At 40.5% G+C, this 14,196-nt stretch overlaps 1 protein-coding gene across 1 annotated transcript in view; it reads right to left on the bottom strand.

The window, feature by feature from the left end:
- Positions 1-10,262: 10,262 nt before the first annotated feature.
- Positions 10,263-14,196, bottom strand: part of MOSPD2 (motile sperm domain containing 2) — a 53,453-nt gene continuing 49,519 nt past the window's right edge. The window contains exon 15 of the mRNA XM_075539639.1: positions 10,263-10,439. Within this exon, the coding sequence (XP_075395754.1) occupies positions 10,365-10,439 (75 nt within the window). The 3' untranslated portion in view covers positions 10,263-10,364. The remainder of the gene's footprint in view (positions 10,440-14,196) is intronic.

Here is a 14,196-nt window from a genome sequence, read left to right as displayed (position 1 = left end):
TAAGCCCCCCTGGGATCTATGGGGTTCTAGGGCATGGGCCAGCTCGAAAAGGTCAATGTCATCCTTTTAGTGATCAGGAGTATGATGGAGAGCTTTCATGGCCAAAGTCTTTCTGTTTGTGCACTGATGGCCCTGCTTGCAACACAGTGCGAGCTCAGGTTCAACCCTGTGGCTGGGATTCCCTGAGGCCCGGGAGCTCGACTTAGTTCTCCTTATGCACAGCACCCAGGAAGCCCTCGGTGAAGCTCCATTCATCGTGAAGCACATGCGCACACAACACATGCCACTAGTAAATGGCCATAAGCTAGGGCGCTAGTGAAACCCCTCAATAGTCCTACGTCAGCAGCTTTGAGCCACAACTGTAGCAGTCAAGAGGATGCTCGAAACGAAATGGGAGAGCCCTTCGGGAAACGCAGAGGACTCTTGAGTTCAGCTAAGAGTCCTATCGACTAGTGCCGTTCACACTTTAGCATGCAGAGGAACCACCTGGGGACTAGCGGTGCTTGCAGATTCTGATTCAGCCCGTTTGGGATGGGCCCAGACTCATCTTAATAGAACTGCAGAAGTCATGTTAGTTGGCGTGTGCTCCAGCTGCCACAGCGTGTGCATGGCCTAGGGCCTTGTTGAGGAGCTCTGGTTGTATCGAAGGCCAGTGGTGTGAATCCACTGGCTAGCTGCTCAGTGGAAGAGAGATGAGACTGATTGCCTCTGTTAAGAGAACAGCCTTGGAAATGCCATGTGGCTGTTCTACTCTGAGTCGGAATGGACTCGATGGTAGCCATGGCTAAACTCTCTGCTGCAAACTGAAAGGTTGGTAGGTCTAACTTGCCAGTGGGGAAGCAAGAGAAAAGGCCAGGTTATATGTTCCCATAACAATTACCTATGGGACCATTCGGGCTCAGGATGATTCTGTGTCGACTTGAAGGGCCTTGTTAGAAAGGTTGAATGCAATGTTGGCTATTTTTTCACTGATTCCTTCAAATGCATTCTGTGGAAAGGTCTCAGAATTCTTTATTGATCTCTCTCGAAGGTTCCCAGACCCTCCTAATGGCGTGTTGTCCCATTGGGTACCTCTATATGTTCCTTATGCCTCACTGGCTTTCCAAGGTCATTGCTACGGTGCAACAAAGCACATTGCTCTCCCTCATACTTTTCTGAAAGCTTCCAACGTTGAACTTTCATTCCATTTGATGCAAGCCATGTTTGCTTCTGTGCTGCATGGTAAGCGCTCTAATGCTATTATGCATGCAGTTTCCTGGAGGGCAGGAAAATACAAGATTGAATAATGAATCCTGTGGGCAAGGAAAGGAAAGAGGAAATTTCACCTATAATTGAGTCAAAGAACATTAGATTTAATGGGTGGCGAGGAGATGGGCCTGGGGGAAAGAAAATGTATTTACACAGAGCTCACAGAGTCCCCCTTCCTTTTTCCCCTTGAACCTTTACAAAGAAATTGTACACTGGAAGTCCCTGGGATACGAACAAGATTTGGCCCTAAACAATGTCTTGAAGAATTTATAGATCAATTGGACAGGTGCCTATGGTTCTTATTCTGCCTTATGTTAGTGCCAGAAGGAGTCTTGATGGTGTAGTCACTTAAGAATTGGGCTCCTAACGGTAAGGTCAGGCATTCAAACCCACTAGGTGCTCCACAGAAGAAACACATGGCAGTCTGCTTCTGTAACTCTGTGGGGCAGCTCTACTCTGTCCTACAAGGTAGCTTTGTGTTGGAATTAACTCCATGGCAGCGAGTTTGGGTTCGGGGCGGTGCAGTAAAGAAGCACTGGTGGCAGAGAAGTTAGGATAGGCTGTCAATGCAATTCGAGAGTCCTGATTGGCTGCTTCTGTACAGATTGACTGTCCTGGGAACCTCCCCTGGGGCTGTTCTACTCTATCCTTTTTAAACATCATTTTGTTGAGGACTTGCACAACTCTTACCAGAATCCATACATATATCCATTGTATCAAGCACATTTGTACTCTATTCTATATGATCTCTATGAGTTTGGGAATTCACTGGATGGCAGAGGGTTTGGTTAGTGCAAGAAAAGATTAGAAGCCTTTACTTAGCAGCTGCCTGCATAGCCAGTGAAAGGTGATTGTGATGAAAAATTTATTGCGACTAAGGTGTTGGTTCAGTCGGTTCAAAGTAATGGCAAAGGGTAGAGTAGTTGTCCATAAGTTAGACATTTGTAACTTAAGAGACTTCCTGTATTAGACAGGATTCTCTAGAGAGTTAAAACCAGATGGCTGATAATTATATATATATATATATATATATATATATATATATATATATATATATATATATATATATATATATATATAGAGAGAGAGAGAGAGAGAGAGAGAGAGAGATAGAGAGAGAGAGAGAGAGAGATAGTTAGATATATAACACAAGAAATGAACTGTTAAATTATATACAGACAGATATATAATATAAGAAACAAACAGTTAAATTATAAAGCAGTACAAATGGCTCATTGCAACTCACTCCTGTGAGAGAGTTGTGAGATACTAGCAGTCCTTCAAGTCTTGAGAGTCACCAGGTAGTCCTCTGTAGAGAGAGAGAGAGAGAGAGAGAGAGAGAGAGAGAGAGCTAGGCTGTCCCAGCACAGGCAGCAAACAGCAAGGCAGGTCACCAACCTTCAGTCAGATCACCAACTGTCAGTCCCCAGCTCCAGAGATGTAAATTCCAATCATGTGGTCTTAAAGGGACCTCAACTTACAGTGACACAGTCCACAGGTTAGGCGTCCCACAGGTTGTGTAGCCTGTAAGATGTACATTGAGGCACAGAAAAAGCAAGGCACCTGCACACTGGTCCAATGATTAAAGAGTAAGAGATAAGAAAGGCAAGGCTCACCGAGCCATTAATCTCTCCACCCTTCAATTAATCCCACTTGTGTTTATCGGCCGGGTTGGCACAATAAACTATCTCAATCCACTCCTTGGTTCCCGGACCCATGAATTTTGGCTATTGGAGACACAGCACCATATATTGGCCTTTGGTTTAGAGCGTATACAGCTTCCTGGAGAACATTGCCCCAGCCCTGCAAGTTGTTGCCACCTAGTTGGCGCCATAATTGTATCTTTAGGGGCCCATTCCATCGTTCTATCAAGCCAGCAGCTTCAGGATGATGAAGAACATTATATGACCAGTGGATTCCATGGGAAAGGGCCCATTGCCACACGGTATTTGCTGTGAAGTGAGTTCCTTGATCTGAGCAATGCTATGTGGGATGCCATGCCAGTGGATGAGGCATTCTGTAAGTCCACTTGTGTTTGTTGGCCAGGCTGGCACAATAAACGATCTCACTTCCTGTGTTGATTTTAGGCCATGCAATGGAAGGGTTAATAGAGACAATGAGCCAAAGTTCAGAGTCAGGGCCATTAAAACACAAAGATGTGAGAGTGAAAGAAAGCAGGCCTGGGATGAAGCGAGAGGCCTTCCACCCAGTTTCTGCCTTCAGAAAACATCAGAATGGAAAAGACATTAACAGAGTGAGGCTGAGATGACAGGGGTAAATGCACTTACTTCTTTTTTTTTCTAAGTCCATTTCAGTTTTACTTTTTCTCCTTTTATAGCCACTTGGCGCAATGGCTAGATCTGATGGGCAAGGAATCTGGAGGGTTTCTAAGGCTTTTTGAGCCTTCGTCTCTCTCTTTTAAAATAATAAACTTTTATAAAGGAGGATGTGGAACAATCTGACATTGCTGATGTCAGACTGATCTTGGCTTAAAGCAGAGAATACCAGGAAAGATGCCAACTTGTGTTTGTTTCATTGACTATGCCAATGCATTTGACTGTGTGGACCATAATAAACTGTGGATAACCTTGAGAAGAATGAGAATTCTGAAACACTTCGTTGTGTTCATGAGGAACTTGTACACAGAGCATGAGGCAGTTGTGCCATTAGAACAAGGGAATGCGGTGTGCTTTAAAATCAGGTAAGGGGTGTTACAGGGTTGCATCTTCTCACCATACTTATTCACTCTATCTGCTGAGCAAATCATCAACGAAGCTGGATTATATGAAGAGTGTGGCATCAGGATTGGAGGAAGACTTAACAACATGTAATTTGCAGATAACACCACCTTGCTTGCTGAAAGTGAGGTGGACTTGAGGCACTTGCTGATGAAGATCAAGGATTGCAGTCTTTTTTTTTAGGATTGCAGTCTTCTGTATGGATTACAACTGCATGTAAAGAAGGCAAAAATCCTCACAACTGGACCAATAGATAACATTATGATACATGGATAAAAGTTTTAAGTTGTCAAATATTTTTGTCTTTCTTGGATCCCCAATCAATAGTCATGAGAAGCTGCAGTCAAGAAATCAAAAGATGAGTTGCATTAGGTAAATCTTTAGAGTATCGAAGAGCAAGGATGTTTCTTTGAGGACTAAGGTGTGGTTGATCCAAGCCATGGGCTTCTACACTGCATCATATACATGTGAAAGTTGGACACTGAATATGGAAGAGCAAAGAAAAATTGATGCATTTGAGTTGTGTTGCCAGAGAAGAATACTGAATATATTTTGGACTGCTAAAAGGACAAAGCAATCTGTACTGAAAGAAGTAAGGCCAGAGTGCTCTTTGGGGGCAAGGATGGCAAAGACTTTGTCTTACACATTTTGGATATATTGTCAGTAGGGACCAATCCCTGGAGAAGGACATCATGCTTGGTAAAGTGAAGGGATGAAAAAGAGGAAGGCCTTCAATGAGATGGATTGACACAGTGGCTACATCAGGGGGTTCAGGGGACAGTTATGAGGATGGTGCAAGTCTATGCAGTGTTTTCTTCTGTTGCGCATAAGGTCACTATGGGTTGAAACCAACTCGATGTCACCGAACAACAAAGTGTATTTATTTGTTAGTTTTAATTTATGTATGTATATAGGTTCCCCCCCTTTGGGTCTGTGAAATATAACGCTTACAAGGAAAACATATTCTATGTAGTTACACAGCCCAATGCATCAAATCCAATAAGTACCCCTAATCCATTAAACCCTTGCAGATGTGGTTCTTTTATGTCCTTTTTAGGTTTTTTCTTTATGCCCCCCCCTCCATTCCTCCATAATTTTCTGTTCCATCTCTCTCCCCTCTGCCCCCAAACCCTGGCCTCCTCATAGTCCCTAAAGTCTTATTTTTTGGCATGAAACCCATTTTTATAAATTTCCTTTATAATAATAATTTCATAAAATATTTATTATGACATTGACTGATTTTGCTAAACATAATGTTCTCCAATATTGTCCATATCTTAAGGTGTTGGACAAACTGGTCATTGTGTTTTAAGGATACATAATATTCCATTGTATGAATGTATGTGAGTTTGTTGATACATTCCTTCAGAGTCAGGGTTTTTGTTTGTTTCCATCTTTTTGCTATTACAGAAATTCTGCACTAGACATAGGTGCCCATTGCTCTGTTCATGTTTTGTTCTTCATGACTGTAGGCTTTATCCCCAGTAGAGAGTTTGCAGGATCATAAGGTATCTGTATTTGCGTTTGTTATGGAAACACGCCCTAGTTTTGAAAGGGATTGCACAATTCTACAAGTCCCACTAGCAATGTATGAACATTTCAGTCTCTCTGAATCCTTTTCAGCAGTTATTATTCTCTGTGCTTTTTAAAAAATTTGCCTAGAGTGTTGGTGTGAGTTGATAGCTCATTGTTGTTTTAATTTGTATTTCTTTTATTGCAAATGAATGCCAACCTTTCTTCATTCATATGGTTGTTGGTAGCCTGGATGTCATCTTGAGTCAATTGTCTATTCAGACTGGGTTATTTATATTTTTCTTATTACAGTGTTGTAGTTTTCATAGATTTTTGAAATTAGCCCTTTATCTGAAGTATCATTACTCTGACACAGGAATCAGTGGATGCAATAGCAACGGCTTTGTTTAATTCTACTCAATGAAGGTAAAATGGTAACTATGAATTGGTTTTCCCCTCAGTCATTCTCAATTGCCCTGTGTTTCTTGTGGCAGGGGAATCTCCTTGAGGGTAATGTACCTTTAAGCACACAATATGTACATTTATTATACTATATACTTCCACCACCTACACCAAAAAATTAAAAAGATAAAAAGAAAGTCAAATCCTTTACCTGGTATTAAATGGAAAGTATGGATGGATTCACCAAGATATGGGATATGATTTTCCATCTCTATTGTGATGTCTTCCTACAGAATGTTGTAGGGAAATTTTTGACTATCCTCGCCTACACTCCAAGCAGTGCCTTGGGGTGATAACTTCTCTCAAAGGGGCACCTCCACTTTTCATGCCTAAGGTCTTAAGCGGCTTAAGAAATCCCAGAGCAGTACACACTGGATTTGTGAGGAAGCTTTGCTTTTTGCATCCGTTCCTTTCACCCTTTCTTCTTTTGCAACTTATCAGTTCTGCCACATGAAAAAAGAAAAGAAAGGAACCTTAAAATTTGCTAGACTGTGTCATACTGCTGTTATTGTCTCTAGCAATGACCTCCTCACTCACTCTCCAAACCAAAATGCTAAACCCATTGCTGTTGGGTACATTCTGATTCCTTGCAAGTCTATCGGACAAAATAGAACTGGCCCATAGGATTTTTGTGGCTGTACATTTTTATAGAAACAGATGGTCACATCTTTCTTCCAAAGAGCAACTTTTCATCAACTTTAAGCTGAGCACTTAACCACTGCATCACCAGAGAGCTCCTGCCTCACTCCCCACTCCTCGAAAAGGAAGTAATTAGAGACACAGCGTTTGAATACTGGAAAGGTACCAGACACAGATTTTTGATATTTATTTTAGGACTGAGATCCATTATTTAGTATCCACCTCAAGTTGATCACCTATATTTGCATATTAGTAGGAAACAGTTCAAAGCAAGTTTAACTTCAAGATTGACCCTGGTGGGATGCTCTTAGAGCTGGAGCTTGCTGCAGAGAACAAAATCAATTGGGGAAAGAAAATAATTTACTTATAGTCCCACACCCAGTAAAGGAAAGGGAGAAGCACAATACTAGGAGCTTTGGAAGTCTCTTGCCGAGGATATATATATATATATTTCATATATATAAAACTAGACTCATGGCCTTGCCAGATGGACGACACAGAAATCAAATTGACAACATCAGTGAATAGGGATGATGGAAAAACTTGATATCATTAGGCATATCAAGGCCAAAGCCTACTACAAATCAGACCATCATTTTCTCATATGCAAGTTAAAGTTGGAGATAAAAGACATGAAAATGAGTGCATGAACGGATGTTGGTTAAGTGCCTTTGAACCAGTTCTGACTGGTAGCCAAACTATGTGCACTAGAACAAAGCACTGACTGGTCCTGAGGCATCCTCAAAATTGTTGCATTTGCACCTGTTGTATCAAACCATCTTATCAAGAATCTTCTTTTTTACTGACCAAGCATGATATCTTTCCCAGGGATTGGTCCTTTTGAATAATGTGTCTAAAGTGAGACATCTTTCAAGACAGACTTGGTATTTACATTAATCTTTTCCAATAGTATCCATCATTCAAATGAATTCAAATAAATAATTTTTTTCCTGGTCTTCATTATTCATTGTTTAGCTTTCACATGCACACGAGGTGATTGAAAATCCCTTGCCTTGGGTCAGGCGCACCTTAGTCCTTAAAGTGACACCATTCCTCTTTAACACTTCACAGAGGTCTCAAGCAGCATATTTGCCCAAAGCCATACATTTCCTGCTCAAGATCTTTGCTGTTTCCAAGAGCACTGATTATGGATGCGAAGTAAAATGGATTCTAAGTAATATTAAATCCTGGACAACTTCAAGCTTCACTCCGTTTATCACGATGATGTCTATCGGTCCCGTTGTGAGGATTTTTTTTGTTTCTTTTATGTTGAGTTATAATCCGTAAGGTCTTCCTTCAAGTCCTCTTTGCTTTCATTAAGCAACGAGTCTGCCTCCAATCCTGATGCTGAGTTCTTCTTCATACAGTTCAGCTTCTCTGATTACTTGCTCAGCATATAGACCGAATAAGTACGGTGAAAGCCTAAAATCTCAGAAAACACCTTTCCTGATCATAAACCATGCAGTATTCCCCTGTTCTGTTCGCACAACTGTCTCTTGTTCTGTGTACAGGTTCTGCATGGGTGCAAATCGTGAACTTTCTAGTCTTCACATTTGGTATGGCCCACACACCTGAATGTATTTACATCCTCAATGAAACTCAAGTAAACATTTTTCTTGTATTTTATTCTTCTTCCTGGTCAGCAGTGTGCTATTGCTCATGTCATGCCCTCTTCTGAATCCAGCTTGAATGTCTGGCAGCTCCTTGTCTATTTTGAATGACCCGTAGCAAACTTTTACTTGAATGTAATCTTCATATTGTTAGATATGCTCCACATTTGGTTGGGTCATTTTTCTTCAGAATGGATGCAAATGCGGATCTCATCTAGTCATGTGGTCTTCCAAATATCTTGGTATAGAGTAGTGAATACTTCCAGGGATGTATCAGTTTGTTGAAACATGTCATTTGCTCAATTCCTGGAGACATCTCTCCCCTTTCCCCCAAGGCCTTCAGTGCTTTGGTTCTTGAGCATATGCTAACTTTTGAAATGGTTGAGTGGTAACCAATTATTTTTGGTACAATGACTGTATATTCTTTTATGCTTCTTATAGCATTAAATAGCTTACACATAGAGTCCTACAGTATGGAAACCAGAGGCTTGCATATTTTCGATGGTTCTTTCAGCTTGAGATATACTTAGTGTGCTATTCCCATTTTGATTTTTTAACTCTGGGTCTCTGCACATTTCTCTTCTCAAGTTGACTTTTGAAATTTTCTATTCAGCTCTTTTACTTCATCGTTTCTTCCATTTAAACAAGCTGTTCTACATTTAAGAGCACGCTTCACAGTCTGTTACGACATCCACTTTTCTTTCTCTCCTGGTTGTTGTTGTTGCTGGTATCATTTGCTTTCTTCGTGTCTGATGTCCTTGATGTCATTTAACATTCCATCTTCTCTTCAGTATCAAATCTGTTCTTAAGATGGTCTCGACGTTTGGGGGGATGTACTCGTGGTTATATTGTGATTCTCATTGGTTTGTGTTAATGTGTTCTTTAGCTTTAAACTAAACTTGCATAAGAGCAATTGATCATCTGTTCCACAGTCTCCTCATGTCCTTGTTTTAGCTGATGATCTGTAGCTTCTTCACAGTGTCTCTCCACAGATAAAGTCATTTTGACTCCTGTGTATTATGTCTGATAACATACATCTGTACAATTTCAATTTATATTGCTGGAAAGATATTTACTGTGAAGAGGGTATTGGTTTGCAAAATCTATCATGTGACTCCCAGATTAATTTCTATCATCAAAGCCATCTATGTTTCCAACTTTTGCATTCCAATTGCCAGTAATTATCAATGAATCTTGATTGCATATTTGCTCATTTTCCAACTACAGAAGTTAGTAGAATTCTTCAACTTCTTCATTACTAGCTATAGTGGTTTGTGTACAAATTTAAATAATGTTTGCATTAACTAGTGTTCCTTTTAGGCATATAAATATCCTGTCACAGACAGTATGATACTTCAAAATAAATTTGAAATATTCTTTTTGACAATGATTATGGTTCTATTTCTCTTACATTTGTCATTCCTTGTAAACTTCTTCAAAATGAAATGACTGTCCTATTCAAAACGGACAATGCGAGTCCATTTGATCTCATTAACGCCTAGTATATAAATCTTTATGTGTTCCATTTGATTTGGGTAAATTTTCCTGCCTGAATTTAGAAACTATCTGAAAAATAGAATCAATACACTAGACACCAATGCCTAAAAACTAGATGAGTTGAGGGATGATTTGAAGGACATCATACAGCAAGAAAGCAAAAGGCCCAAAAGGTCATTAAAAAGAAAAGAAAGAAGGAAAATACCAAAGCAGATGTCAGAAGATACTCTGAAATATGCGTTTGAACTTAGAAAAGCGAAGGTGAAAGGAAGACACTATGAAATAAAATAGCTAAGCAGAAATGTCAAAAGATAACTTGGTAAAACATTGTAATGAAAGGTGCACAAACCTGGAATTCCAAAATAAAAGGGAATAACACATTAAGCACATCTCAACCTGAAAGAATGGAAAATTCAAGCCTCAAGTTGTAACACTGAATGACTCTCTAGGGAAAATATTGAATGGTGCAGGGCGCATTAAAAAATAGAAAAAAATACACAATCAGGGTACAAAAAAGAACTGGTTGACATTCAATCAAATGATAAAAAAAACCCTGAACATATTGAAGGAAGATGTCCAAGCTGCACTGAAGGCATTAGTTAAAAACAGGGATCCAGTAGGTGGAAAGTCTTGTGGATCCAGTGATGGTGGAAGCATCTCAGTGCTGGCATGGGTTTCCACATGGCTCTTCCACCTCCAGGCCTCTGGTTCCATCAGTGCTAGCTCCATGTGTCTTGTCAGCAGGAAAATTAAGCAGAGAGAGAGAGAGTGTGTGAGTGTATCTGGCCTCCAGTGAGCTATTTATCTCTATCACACCTCCAAATGAGGTCATCAAGCTACAACCTGATTGACAGGCTAGACTCCACCCCTACGCAACTTGACAGGAGATATGTAACTGCCACAAATACCAATTGAAATGTTTCAACAAAGTCATGCAGAACTGGAATTACTCGCTAGGTCAAAGGACTGGAAGAGATCCCTTTTGTGCCCATCCAAAAGAAAGGTGATTCAGCAAACTGTGGACATTATACCAAAAAAATCATTAATATCATTCAAGTAAAATGTTGCTGAAGATAATTCAAATGGCTGCAGTAGCACATCAACAAGCAGCTGTCAAAAATTTCAGTCAGATTTGGAAGAGAGCATGGAACAAGTGTTCTCCATGCTGCTGTCAGAGGATTTAGCCTGAAAGCAGAGAATAGGAAAAATATGTTTACTTATGTTTAATTGAGTACACAAAGGCATTCGACTGTGTAGAGCAGGATGAATTATGGATATTATTTGGAAGAAAAAGGATTATGAAACATTTACATGTATTCTTTGGAACTTATATAAGCCCCAAGCAGCAGTTGTTCTCTTATGTTATTTATTTGATCTGTATGATGAGCAATTGATCCACTAAGCTGGACTGGATGAAGAAGGACTTAGCGTTACAGTTGCTGGTTGCATTGGCAACTTAAAATATGAAGAAGACAAATTTGCTTGCTAAAAGCGCATGTGGAATTAAAGCACTGTGATGAAAATCAAAGACTACAGCCTTATATACGAGTGACACTAACAAAACATGATAAATACATAAAATGTTGAAGCGGTCAAAGATTTTGTTTTACTTGGACCCAAAATCAATGGTCTTGGAAGAAGCAGTTATCAATTGTGATAGGGGACTGGGCCAAACTTCTACACAAGGCCTCCTTAAATTGCTCAAAATCAAAGATGTCACTATGAGGACTAATGGAGCCCTGAGGGCGTAGTGGGCTGTGATTAACATGGTCTGCAGTTCAAAACACCAGCAGGAGAAAGTCTGGGAAGAATGCCTGGTCGGTCCTGACCACATGAGAAGAAACTAAAAGGGAAAGAGTGAAAAAGAGTGAACCTCATCCTGGCTCACCAAGCCTCAAGGACTACACTCCTGCTCAGAGGAACCAAGCATAGAGAGGACCGTAAGGCCAGCCCCAGGTTGAGACATGCCATCCACTTACTGGCCCAGAGCACTACAGAGGACAACACCAGTTTGGACCCTCGCCCCTCATATTGGGGTGAATCAGAAGGAACCATAACAGAGCAGCAATGTGAGCAAAGTCACAAACTCCCTGAGGAATCCTGAAAATAGACTCCTGACTTGGGGGGAGGACATTTCGCCTGACTGGGTTGGAGGACATTCACAAAGGTCGGCAGATAGACTTGGAACTCAGTGTAGGTTTTTCTTTTCTCCTTTCATACATCTACCTATATAAGATAGGCAGGATAAACAATCCTGAGAAGAAAACAAAAATGGGACCAACAGTTCCAAGGGTGGGGTGAGTATAGGAGAGGAGGAGGTGGGGGGAAGGGAGCAGTGAGCCACGGAATTGAGGGACAGAGGAACACAAAGGGATCTAAAATTCTGCGGTGAGGAAGGTGTAGAATGCATGGTGGTGTTTGATCAATTGTATTGTAGCCGAGAGGAATTACTGAACGCCGAATGAAGGGTGAACATGATGGTGGAGCAGGAGGAAAGTAAAAGGAAATAGAGGAAAGAACTAGGAGATAAAAGCCATATATTGAGGAATAAATATAGATATGTATATATGTAAATATATAAAGATAGGGGTATTGGGTTATGTATATATGTATTTATATAGTAAAGCACTAAAATAGCAGACAGACTTTGGGCCTCTAAGTCTTCCCTCAACACAAGAACACTTTGTTCTAATAATGTGGCTCAGTGTGATCCTCACCTTACCAACGCTATCGCTGAAGACAAAATGGGTGCATAAGCAAATGTAGTGAAGAAGGCTGATTGTGCCTGGCTATTAAAAGAATAGCATTTGGGGTCTTAAAGGCTTGAAGTTAATCAAGCGGTCATCTAGCAGAGAAGCAACAAATTCCATAAGGAAGAAGTACATTAACCTCTGTGATCATGAGGTCTTAAAGAGATCAAGTACCAAAAGATCCAAAATAAACAATCATATCGTTGTGAAGGAGAGGGGTCAGAGTGGAGACCCAAAGACCATCTGATTATAATTGGACACTCCCTCATACAAGGGACACACAGAAGGGATGACCCATCCAAGGTGCAGGGTAGCACCAAGGAAACATTCCTCTAGTTCAGTCCTTCTCAACCTTCCTAATGCTGCGACCCTTTAATATAGTTTCTCATGTTGTGGTGACTCCAAACTATAAAATTATTTTCGTTGCTACTTCATAACTGTAATTTTGCTATTATGAATCGTGCGACCCTGTAAAAGGGTCCTTCAACCCCCAAAGGGGTTGAGATCCATAGGTTGAGAACCGCTGCTCTAGTTCTTTAATGCTTCCTTGCCCCCCTCCCCCATCATGGCCCCAGTTCAACCTCACTAATTGTTTGACTGGTATATGTACACTGGTACAGATAAGAGCTTTCAACACACAGAGTCTGGGAGCAATGATAGATGTCTAATGCCCCTCGAGGAAGACGAATAACAGAACTGTAGGTGAAGGGATACATAGGATGGTGTAAGATAGGAAAATAATAATAATATATAATTTATTAAGGGTTCATGAGGATGGGAGGGTGGGGGAGGGAGGGAATAAAGAGGAGCTGAGATCAAGGGGCTCAAGTAGAAAGAAAATGTTTTGAAAATGATAGCAGCACGTGTACAAGCTTGCCTGATGTAACTGATTTATGGATTGTTATAATATCTGTAAGATCCCCCAGTAAAATGAGCAATTAAAAAATAAGTTAGTCTCAAAAACTCCAAGGGGGTCACTAGGAGTTAACATTGACTAGATGGCAGTGAGTTGAGTGAGGACTAAGGTACACCTGACCCAAGTCATGAATCATCTTACATCCATGTAAAAGCTGAACAATGAGTATGGAAGAAAAAAAGAATTCTGTTTTCAGCCAAGATCTATCTAAATCAATAATGAGATCTCTTATTCCACATCCTCTTCTGAATCAGGCCTGCACCTCTGGCAGCTCCCTGTCAAGGTACTGCTGCAACTGTTAGTGGATGATCTTCAGCAAAAATGCACTTGCTTTGGGTAAATCCACTCTATAAAACCTCTTTAAAGTATTGAAAAGCAAGCTTGTTATTTTGAGGACTAAGGTGCTTCTGACCCAAACTATGGTACTTTAAAACACTTCATACGCATGTGAAAGTTGGATATTGACTAAGGATAAGAAGAGAACTGATGCATTTGAATGGTGGTGCTGGTGAAGAATATTGAAAGTACCATGGACTGCCCAAAGAACACACGAATCTATGTTGGAAGAAGCTACACAGAGCGGTGTGAAAAAGAGTGTGCAGGATAGTTTGGGATGACTTCCAAAAATGAACTAGGAGATGCCTGAGTTTTTCCAACAGGAAATCAGCAAGTTTCCAACACACATACATACACTATAGCTCTAGAAAGACCTAGAAATGTATAGGGGGCTTTCTGGAATAATAGAACTCAAGTCATTGGAATCTGAGCCAAAGTAAATTGGACCGTATAAATGTTGGCACTTGTGATGTAGGTCTCTGTAGGAA

The sequence above is a fragment of the Tenrec ecaudatus genome, chromosome X (genome assembly GCF_050624435.1).
Source record: "Tenrec ecaudatus isolate mTenEca1 chromosome X, mTenEca1.hap1, whole genome shotgun sequence".
Classification (NCBI taxonomy): domain Eukaryota; kingdom Metazoa; phylum Chordata; class Mammalia; order Afrosoricida; family Tenrecidae; genus Tenrec; species Tenrec ecaudatus.
The sequence above is the reverse complement of the archived record's forward strand: the minus strand, read 5'-3'. Positions and strand labels throughout refer to the sequence as shown.